This window comes from Cryptotermes secundus, unplaced genomic scaffold (assembly GCF_002891405.2).
Source record: "Cryptotermes secundus unplaced genomic scaffold, Csec_1.0 scaffold1072, whole genome shotgun sequence".
In the NCBI taxonomy this organism is placed as follows: Eukaryota; Metazoa; Arthropoda; class Insecta; order Blattodea; family Kalotermitidae; genus Cryptotermes; species Cryptotermes secundus.
Genome location: NW_019735578.1, coordinates 455,287 through 467,038, shown reverse-complemented (window position 1 = coordinate 467,038; position 11,752 = coordinate 455,287). Strand labels below are relative to the sequence as shown.

General features: G+C 42.4%; 1 protein-coding gene across 1 annotated transcript in view; it reads right to left on the bottom strand.

Annotated features, from left to right (window-relative positions):
* LOC111869678 (EF-hand domain-containing protein D2 homolog) overlaps positions 1-6,187 on the bottom strand; it is a 66,632-nt gene extending 60,445 nt beyond the window's left edge. The window contains exon 1 of the mRNA XM_023861373.2: positions 5,933-6,187. Within this exon, the coding sequence (XP_023717141.1) occupies positions 5,933-6,108 (176 nt within the window). The 5' untranslated portion in view covers positions 6,109-6,187. The remainder of the gene's footprint in view (positions 1-5,932) is intronic.
* Positions 6,188-11,752: the final 5,565 nt, after the last annotated feature.

The window sequence follows — 11,752 nt, the reverse complement described above, 5'->3', positions numbered from 1 at the left end:
CAACGCGACACCCTCTATCCGCAAAAGTTGACACTAACTTCGCCGACAAGCGACGGTCGCTCTGTCGGTATAGTTCGCTTGCGGACTACAGGCCACGGGTGTTTTTTTGCTTGTTTCGTATGCTCTAGAAGCCCCTAGATACAGTGAATAACCAAGAGCAAGCGAGTACCATAGACACAAGATAGAAGAGTACAGATGTCTCACGCCCGCATTTGCCCCGCAGAAAGGCCCAACCTGCGCAACGTTTCGTAGGGTCAGTGTTGCCTCTGAGGAGAACGATCGTGTCTTACGTTAAGCCTGCTCAGTCCCTGTGTCAGACATCGCTGAATTCTGTTTACGCTTCCAACGAGAAAACAGAACTGAAATAACACCCTCTTATTAAGACAAAGCCGCCGTCTGGGCTCAACAGGGTTGAATTCCAAGAAGACATTTCAACCCCCTCGCCCTCCCATTTATAAATAAACATACTGTTCTGAGAAACCACTGCGAACTTGTCAGACGCCAGAGGTGGATTGTGGCAGTGCGAAAACAAGTTCATGTTTCCTAAATGACAGCATGGGTTTTGGGTTTGTGTTTACAAGTACTGTAGACCTAAGACAAAGGCTGGAGGCACGCGGTAGTGTAGTTTGTTGAGGCACTATGCTACAAGCAGGAAGATGACGGTTTCGATTCCCGATGAGGTCACTTAATTTTTCAATTGGCCTAATCGTTCCAAGCGCATTATGCCCTGGGTTCAACTCAGCCTCTAACAGAAATAAGTACCAGGAATTTTATATAAGCCGATTGTGGGAGCCTCGACGTCTCACAGCCTTATGGGCCTACACGGCCTGGTACAGGGTTAGATTTACCTCTTTTTACGACAAATGCTAAATCAAACCAGGGGGTAGTCATGAATGTAAGTAGGGATGCATTTACAATGAGACAGTGTTGGACTGTTTTAAATTACTATCCTAGGGATAATGATCAGTAATGGTCTCTTGTTGGCACGGTAATGAACCTTCGAGTTCCATAAAAGTCGGGCAATTTCTTTAATAGTCGAGAAGCATCTTCTTAAGGAGGACTTTTATGTGCGTTTATTTGTATGAATGGTGTTAGTCTGTGAGCTATTTAAGAATGCTGCATCAACATAAAGATGCTATTTAGGGTCGAACTCACTGAAGTTATGATACAGACGAAATGTAAAGCAGTGGAAAGGAATGAACTACGGCCTATTTTGAGGCATTGTCTCGACGTAAGTACATAGGTAGAATTCTGGTTTCTATCTGTAACAGGTTCGTAATTTGCCGCACTCCCATTTGCGAAATACTTCCACAAAGTAGGTCACCACCCGCCTCTTCCTTTATCATAAGATTTTGTTATTCGACGCTACCCAACACAACCCCACTTCCAGCCAGTGCCGAGGTGAAGAAAATGTAGATCTCTACATCCACTCCCCCATACGCCTTCATGGCGTAGTGCTTAAATAGTTAAGCACAGGGACAACTTTGCTCGACCTTTACCTTTTTTTTTTTCCTTGGCACTACAGCCCCAGTGGGCCTAGGCCTACCTCCATGAACTTCTCCGTTCACTTCGGTTTTTCTAGATCTTACACATTCGGTAGGACTCCTTGGACGGGTGATCAGCTCGTCGCAAGGCCTCTACCTGTACACAAACACAGAAAAACGCACACACACAAACTAAACATCCATGTCCGGAGTGGGATTCGAACCCACGATCCCGGTTTCCAAGCGAGCGAAGACAGTACATGCCTTAGACCGCTCGGCCACCGTGACCGGCGACCTTTACGTTTAGTCTACACAATCTCAGCAGCTGTTTCTGCTCTGTAAATTATTCGCTTATTGGGGAGGGGGGGAGTTCAACTGGGTCCACTCGGCACGGCGGCCACTGATTGGCCTATTGTAGCCTGCCCCGGCTGATTATGATGGTGGAATGAAGATTGGCAGGGGAAACCGAAGTACTCGGAGAAAACCCGCCCCAGCGCCACTTTGTTCACCACAAATCCCACTTGACCAGACCCGGGATCGAACTCGGGCCGCCGCCGTGGGAAGCCAGCGACTAACCGCTTGAGCTATGGCGCGGTCTGAAAGTTACTGCTCTGTAAAGTAATGCAACATACTCAGTAAACGAGGCGAATGTTTAGAACCTCCTGTGTGTTTTCATGTGTAGATTAATGACACTGTGTCCCTATTAAGTTTCATCTTGAGAGATGGGGGCAGATAACGCGTAGTTCCATGTTTTGTCGCCTCGCATTCCTCTGATGCTGTGCTTTACTTTCACTGCTGCAGAAGGTAAGTAAAGTAAGTCTGTAAAGTGAAGCACATAAAAATGCTCTGGAACGTTTTGAATTGTGAAAAATCTGCGATTTCACATGTCTTTATACATGTTTCTTTCTTTAGGACCGTCTGCATTAAAGCGCCTACCAGTTCTTAGTCATTTCAGCTCCGTGTTGATTTACCAGAAACTGAAGACCTAGTCTATCAACCCCGAAAGCAGAGTCTAAAACAATTACTTCCGGAGGTTGCAAATTACGATTCTCGAATGGAATTTGGCAAATTTTACCCGCCCACGAAAATATTATTTTGACACCAAGTTGGACGCTCAGTTACGACAGACGGGCTGGCTAAGTCAGTAGACTAGGTTACGAACTAAAGTCTGTGGTTTGATTTCCGGCAGTGATATTTCTCTTCGCCTTCGCGTCCACGCCAGTTCTGGTCTACCCAGGCTTTTGTCCTATGGATACCGGGGGTAAACTGCGACAAAAATGAAGCTGACCATTCACTTCCATGTACTGCCGGGGTTAAAGAGTACATGGAGCTACACTATCACTACCTTATGCGTCTTCATGGCGTGTACTTACTTTATTAGCAAAGGAACAAATTTAAGTTTCTCACCCTAACACTAAACGAAAATTTATTCAGTCTGGGGACAGTGCACAGTATCTAACCATGTTTGCAGTAGGTGTCTCAACACGAGAGAACACTTTGTACTTTGTAACCAAAGGGCCTTTTTGGGAATCGGACGTTAATTAGGAGCTCGTTTCTTGAGCCCAGTGGCTAGGTTTACTATTGTCCAGCTACTGGACTTTGCCCAGGCATAACGGCTAAACATACTCGCGCTGCGAGGGCCCTAACGCCCATTTGCTGTCTTACCATACCTGAAAGCAATTTCCTTCGTCCGAAACCTGACGAGCCTTGTGACAGCAAGAGGAGACCCACTTAATTGGGCCATAAATGAATCAGTCTTCACGCTCTGGTATTTCACAACTGCTAACAGTGGATCATGACCGCACAATCTAAAGGAAGCCAATTAAGAAGAAAATGACCGTTGTCCAAGTATGGGACTGCGAGTTAGGGTAACTAGCGCAGCCACGTGTTGGAACGTTGTCTTTCCTAATACGTTTGAGTCACACTTGGTTCCATTTCCCTGAACTACTGAAATGTCTGCCAGTGGTTGTCGGTTGGACTCCCCTTGTATGAATATCAGCACTGTTTCCCACCACGATCGGGAAAACTAAACGAATTCGAGCGGTAGAGGCTTGAAGCTCACCACTCAGCTCCATCTAATGCCGATGTCAAGAAAGATGGAGCTATACCTCAACTCCCCCCCCCATATGTCTTCAAGGCATGATGTTTAACTAATTAAGCAGAGAGACGCCGGTCACAGTAGCCGAGCGGTCTAAGGCATGCACTGTCTTCGCTCGCTCGGAAGACGGGATCGTGGGTTCGAATCCCACTCAGGGCATGGATGTTTGTGTGCGTTTTTCTGTGTTTGTCTACAGGTAGAGGCCTTGCGACGAGCTGATCACTCGCCCAAGGAGTCTTACCGTATATGTAAGTCGAGAAGAAACCGAAGTGAACGGAGTTCATGGAGGTAGGCCTAGGCCCATTGGGGTTGTATTGCCAAGGGGGGGAAAAAAAGCCATCTCATGACATCGCCTTGTGCTTTAAGCGCAGTTAAGCAAGCAGTAAGCCACATACCTACCCAAATGACTAATTAAACCCCAGAGCATTGTACAAGGGCTTCTTCTGAAGTTCATATTCACTTACTCAAGAAAATAATTTATATTTATGGAACCAGAAAGTTCATCGCCGATTTCAGAAAACAATTATCTAAACGTATTAAATAAGAGTTAAACGTTTAGGCCTACTGACATTTGCGTTCAAGATAAATTATCAAGGGATGCTAGAAAGCCCAAAACAAAGCCTCTCTTGCCTTAACGCCAACCTTACTTTCATTGAACCCGTTTTCACAAACGAGGTTATGGATACCGAGTCAAGGTATTATAATCACTATATCTGCTGTCAATGGAATTACCTACCAAACTTAAGAAATCCAAGCCATGTCAGTCACAGCAAACAGTACACCCATTACACTAGAAGAAATGTCACTATCACAATGTTAGTTTGAATGTCAGTTTAATTATAAAGTTGAGGTTTGTTTAAGGCGCCGAGAGACACGAATAATTCTTTCAACTTAGTTAACTATATCCATTAACCATCCTCACATATTGTACCAGATTTACAATTCGTAACCAACCATTCGCAGCTCAATAACGTGTTTAATTGATATAACATCTATGTATTCACAGTCCGTCAATAATCCAACAATTGTTTATTCACCATTTAACAGTTAACACAACGTTTTTCAGCCAGTTTCACAACAGTGTAGCAGTAGGACGCATTAAAATACCTGAAGATGACCATCTATGGCCATTTTGTGCAGAAATATGAAACATGTTAATCCTTTAGAACAGTGTTTCTCAACCGCCGGGCCGCGACCCAGTACCGGGCCCTGGCATCAATTATACCTCCTCTTATAGAAAAAAGAATTTACCGGGCCGCAGTCTGACAAAGATTGAGAACCACTGATTTAGAGCAATGGTTTTCAATGGGGGCCATACCGTATTTCGGAGTGGCCACAGGCAAAAGTCGGAAAAATGGGGGGCCATAGAAACTGTTAAGTGGGCCACGAAAATTTCACTTCTAAAATAGAAGTATTAATAATATAAAAAGAAATAAAAATGTCAAATGGTCAGTATATATAATAACACGGTAACGCAGTATCCTTTTTTTCTGTGTACTTCACTTAGAAGGGACAGAACCAGCTGTACTTAAACCACAACCTTAGATCTGGGAATTCCGAGTACTGGTAAATAGGTACTCGCAAAGCCCTAATGAAATGGTTAACTGGAAAAATGGCCCTTTATTTTCCTAAATATCTCCCACTCCTCTCCCCACCACCTTTTCAGTAAATTTCAGGTGTTCTTCAGTTCAGTTCAATATTCGGGTGTTTGGAAGAAGACTTTTTCTGCGAAAGTTCTATTATTATAGTAGTTCCATACTTTGGAGGTAAGTTGCAAACTCCAGCTACTATTTTTCGACAACTAAACATTACATTTCATAATAACGTGAAATTTCATTACAAACAAATTACTAGCTTTCAGCAGAATTTCAATACCCTCCCTCTACAAAAGAAAATTTAAATCTGAATTTAGTCTAATTCTTCGTCTTTATAAATAAAGATTGCAGTTAATAAAGCCCTTTATATCATTAATATTCCTTATATTATAAACAAATGATACATGTTATAACTGAAAGTACGGTTGATAAAGTACATAATTATAATTAAACAATACGAGGGATTGGTGCAACAGAAGTGGGCCATGAGCAAAGAAAGGTTAAGAACCATTACTTTAGAGCACACTGGTTACTATGTGTACGACCTGCTGTAACTACGTTTTGCTCACGAAGTACTTATTTATTACATGTCCTGCGGTTCGCTAAAAAACAGGGATTATTTCGCCAAGAATCATTCGATTGGTCTTGACAGTGTAGAAGAGACGTATTTTATATAAGGTATGAATTGAATTTTTAAATATTATTTAGATAAATTTCAGACTTAAAGTGCTTAATCAGATATGAAGCACACTTACCTGTTAAACGTCTTCTCATATTCCTTAATTTCTCGGCGTGAAAACTCATGGAATTCACTGAAGATGTTCTTCTTTACGATCTTGAACTGTGGAGTGACTTCTTTTCCTTCATCCAGTGCCTCGTTAATAGCCTGACGCCTGTTCAGAATTGAACTCAGTTCTTGATCCGCGGGCATTGTGCTGTATCTCTAGAACACCCAAGAGTCAGGAGTAGCACGCTCAACACAACAGACGCAGAAGAACTGGCGAGCAAGTCCCCAGCTGATAAATTGGTAGGCTTGCGCTAGCAGACGACAGTACGGCGACGCAAGCAAAAGGCGGGAAAATACACCACGCATGCGCCAAGGTGAAAGTTCCCAAGAGCGTAATTGTTACTACGAATCAGGAATCTTAAAGAATTAACGTTAAGGATATTTCTACGTATCGTATCTATGATAACTGATAGTCGCGTAAAAACTGCAATTGTGTACATGTTACTCAACTGCATATCAAGTAGCGGTTCCAACTCGAAGATTACCCGTACAGTGGAAGAAGAGGGCAAAGGAGCAACTTCACGATATGTACTTTAATTCTTTTTACATTGTGGCGCTATAAGTTATAACGCCGTATGGTCTTGTCATATCCCGGAACACCACAATATAAATTTTAGCCGCTATGAAAACCTTGAATCGCTTGTTTTCCTCTCATCTTCATTTGCCGTGGATTAGGCTGTCTGCTTTTTCAATAAAAAACTAATTCTGAAATAATGCCTTAGATAATTTTGCAGGACCATTTGGAAGACTGATAGGTCTATCGCAAGACAATTACGTGCACAGGACAACACGGTGCAAAAAAGAAATACATAAGGCACTTCTAGTGGGGTTTGAATCCGCAAACCGAAATATAGTCGTCCAAAGCTGCGATTAATACACTCCTCCCATACTGCTGGCTTGGTTAAATCGAGGAGGGTGACTGGACAGTACACGGAGCAGACAATGCATGTATATTCTGGTCATTTAAAGACTGAATTTCATCTAAATAACATACAAATTTCAGTCCGTACCTCACAGGAAACATACCAGTTCGCCCTAAAGGGTTAACAATGAAAGCATAATAAGAAAGGAACACTTTTATGGCCTAGACTTAGAAAGGAGGATAATATTAAAACGATTACTGGAGTTGAGGCTCTGACAGCAATGACTATGAAGAGTGCGATCTTCTGAATTGTAACGCCATATAATTCGGAGAGGGCCTGACGTTTCGGAGTGACATATTTTCTCCATCTTCTGTGTCGGAGAGTGACCCAAGAAAGAAACCAGCAGAAGCCGGAGGCAAACATCCAGTCACGGCATCAACTCCTACATACATCTTCATGCGAGTGTTGCGTAAGTGCTACTACACTTCTCCCGAAATTATTAATTCTGAAGATGGCAACTGTAATGTTTACCGAAACGTTGAAAATACCGTCAACATCCAAAGCAGCTTAGTCCCTAAACCGAAGTCAAACAAATTCGTTGTGAAAATATGAACTGGTCAAATCAGCGCCCATACGGTCCAGTAAGTTTATGTAGGACTTTCGCTATCTGCTTTCACCCTAGTTTCTTACTTGGCTTCTTCGATTCTGAAGATGGAGGCTATATGTTCCTCCGAAACATCGGTTGACTTTCAACGTACTATACCTCGTTATATCCAAGAAGGTAAAAGTCTTCAAAACTCTTTTTATGCCTACTCAGCCTCTAACAGAAATGAGTACCAGGAATCTTCCTGGGAGGTTAACGGCGGCAGGCGCGTAAGGCTGGCAACCTCACTGCCATCTGTGAACTTATTGTCTAGAAAATGCGTGGGAGCCTCGATGTCTTACAACCTTATGGGCCTTCATGGCATAATATAGGGATTAAAATAATAATAATAATAATAAATTTTGTTTTAATTAAAAATATTTCAACCTAATCTTGTTTGCCTTATTTACAGATCTATCCCGAATCATGGTTGAAGGAAAATTTAAATATAGGCTATTGTCTCTGAATACCACACCATTGGAACATATGGGTGGAGTGGAGGAACAGCTCCACTCATTCTTAACTTCGGCATTAGATGGAGGAGCTTCGGCCAAGTATCAGTCGGAACTGAATCCCTGAGTGTGCCTCAGAGGCCGATTTGGACTTGAAGACAACTGCTGTCCTGTCGGGAACACAACCCCAGTTGTCAAACCCATAATCAGTCTACTGTCTGCCTTTGTCCTTTTTATGAGAAAAATGCAGGATGTAAGACCTAAATGTTTTAAAAGTTGTTGTCACTCCTGTTTCTTGGTTATACCGACTGTAGGAAGTAGAACGAAGATTTTTTTAAACTCTCTCCTGTATAAAAAATTTGCTAGTTCTGCCTCTACGAGACCTAATCACACAAGTGAATTCCGTCTGAGCTGTTGAGCTGGCGATGGACGCATTTGCAGGACAATCAGAATTGCTGACTTGCGTGTAAGAAGATAACGTCGCTGTTTTGTGGAAGCCGTGATTAGGTGCAAGTTATTCCACTTAACTTTGTACTGAATTCAAATTATCCTATCGACATTGCCCTTAGTGCACTTTCTTCCCCTTTAATTACACTGGTTGCTTTCACTAGATCCCGTAGTGCCGGCTGCTTCAGTCAGTATTCTGGTCACAGTACGGAAAGGACGACTGAATTTCGATTACTGGCAAGTGAAGAGAATTTTCATTTCGACATACTTTCCAGACTGGTTATTGGGGGGGGGGTCTCCCGACCTGCTCTCCAGTAGGTTCTGGGGTAATGCATGAAGCTGGCCACAAACTTCCATATGTTCCCCAATACTTCTTTATGGCATGGTACTTAATTAAAATAGAGGGACAACCTTCACCAGCCATTGTTTGCAGAACAAAAATGGATGACCTCATTGCATTGGTCACGGTACAGATATTAAATTTCCCAGGTATGTGAAATCAAATTCGCGGGAAGGAAAGCATTGTGTGTATGAAATATTGGTTCTCGTGTCCTTGAGGCCGACCAGTGAAACCTGTGTTTGGATCCAGGACTTCTGTAATTTAAGTCTGTGGTCCGGGTAGCATCTTCAGGGGAAGAGGAGGATTTGATGAAGTATGGCATACAGAAGGCTATAATTTGTTATAATCCTTCCAGCCGCACTATGGCCCTGGGGTCGACTCAGTCTCTAACAGAAATCAGTACCAGGAATCTTCCTGGGGGTAAAGGGTGGCCAGCGCGTAAGGCTGGCAGCAATACTGCCATCTGTGAGCCGACTGTCTAGAAAATGTGGGAATCTCGACTTCTCATACAGGAATAGCTTTAACTTTTACAATTTTTATTATGTGTTCTACACGATTGTGAACTTCTGAATTATTACAGTGGGCTATCTTATATATGGATGCCAAAGCTGCAGAGGAACATGTCGCCTTTATCTGCAGATGGAGGCAGAATGTTTCTCTGAAACAGTGATATTCACTTGCAAGGCTACACGGTATCGTTGCATAAAAGGCAATCGTTATATTCACCGCCGTGAATATGAAAAAACTTATATATACAATATATAGTTAATTAACCGTGTTTTATTGGCCTATCATGAAATAGATATTTTGCCTCTTCCTATACAAAATTAATTTTGAAATAACAAATGCGGTCATGCATTTGATAGGACTCGTCGAACGAGGAATCATATGACAACCTAACACACAGAAATTAACATATATCCCTACTATGAGAGGAATTCTCTCGAGCGATTTATGGCCTAAGGAAGGGCTCAAGATCAAGCAGTTACTTCTCGTTATAGGCCTAACGATTATAATTAATTTATACCAGCTAACCTATTTGTATCTTTTAAAATTTAAAATAAATTTTATTGAAACACACAACAAGATAAATTTAACTGGAAGAGCAATAAAAGCTTGAGAGGTACTCCAAGACTGACAAAGAATATTTTGACAGAGGAACTATGTTTTTAAAATTTATAAAAAAGAAATAAGAAAAGAAAAGAAAAGACTATAATCTTTATCACTCCGTCGTAGTCACGTACTTGAGCACAAAATACTGAAATTGCGAGTTCTAACCCCGCACGGGGTGTCAAGACAACTTAATTATGCATATTCGCGAATGACGCGTTTAGAAATATCTAACTTAAAGAGATTCATGCCAAATGTGCACGCATTTCACATCTCGCTTTGCTCTCCCCTTAAAAACAAAGTGGTTAAAGTAGTACCACCTGCTTTTACGCTAAGAATCGGGATTTTCCTCATTTGCGGCTTTCGTATGAGTCGGAAATAAGCAGCGATTATTTCCCTAAACAGCATTAACCAGCTAGTAGCAATAGAGATGCAGGGTGTTTCTGTGACGCAGGAACTGAATCTTTAAGTAACATTTATATGAATTTCAGGCTTCTTATGATGCCTATGGTATACATTGGATGTGTTGCGGTAGGCCTATGACACTGCTTTGTACGCAGAAATGTATGCTATAAATATGCGAACCTTGCCCTGAAAGGGGACTTAGGCTATTTCCCCACATTGTACTTGCTGTGTGCAGTGAAGTTTAATCGCAACATCGCGAATCTATGGGGGCAGTCGAGTAGTGAGTCAAGGGGTAACGAGAAACACTGCGAAATCGATGCGCACGTGAGTAATAACATGAGTCATGCGGTAGATGACACGCCTAGTGTACTCATATTGAGCTGCATACAGTGATACCTGCAGAAACATCGCGGGAAGAAAGAGAAATGAAAGGTAAAAAGAACTATCTTTCTCTCTTTTTACGTATCTTTATTTTTATATTCTTTGTTTAGCTTGCTTTCCTTATCTCTTATCACTCTTCTGCTTCCGTTTCTATCTTGCCTTCATTCTCTTTCTTTCCTCCTTTTTATTTGCTTGTTTGTTTATCCGTTTCTTTCCCCACTTCTCTACCTCTCTTTCAGGGTACTCATCAAATTTATATGTCCTGAAGTACGTTCCTCCGAAACGTCGATGTCTTCTACCGGACTACACACTGTTATATCCCAGAAGACAGTCCCCTTCGTAACTACTGCTATGAGAATCAAAATTCCAGCATTGCAATTTAAATTCCCGGACGGCATCTCTGTAATTGATATGTTGGTTGTGGCATTCCAGAACCTGTTTAGGAACGGTGTTAAAAGGTTCCCGTACCGGAGGCAACTCGCCCGTTGCTGGACTCTCTGTGAAGAATCACTTAGCCCATATCGTAAGAGGAGTTCAAAGTTGCTGCTGGCGTTTCGTACGTGTGCTTTTGGGCAATACATTTCGTGATAAGATATGAAGAAAGATGCTAGCTGAGACAACCTGTTCGTTTCCACATTAAGTGGAGGTAAGGTAAAGTCGTTCCTGTGCTTAACTAATTAAACACTACGCCATGAAGCTGTATGGAGCAGTGGATGTATAGATCCACGTCTTCTTGATCTCGGCGCCAGTTGGAGGTGAGTGGTCAGCTTCACGCTCCGGCCGCTTTAATCCCTGGGAAATAAGCCCCGGTAGCCCATTGGATAGGAGGCTTGGTGGCCCCCGAAAACAATCTGGACGACATGGAGAAGACAAAATTCTTGAACCTACCGGGACTCGAACTCCGACCCCTCGGTCGTCCAGCCCGTAGCCAGTCGCTATGCCGACTGAGATATCCCGGCTCCCTAGGACTTTAATAATAATAATAATATTATTAATAATAGCTCTGTGCGGAACATCTCGTATACCTAGATGCATGGTCTCTTTATCACGTTTTACTAACCTGAAGTGTTACAAGCAGAACGTGAATTCTGCAGATATTGGGGCCTAATGTTTCTCGGAACACAGATTATCCATCATTTCTGTGTGT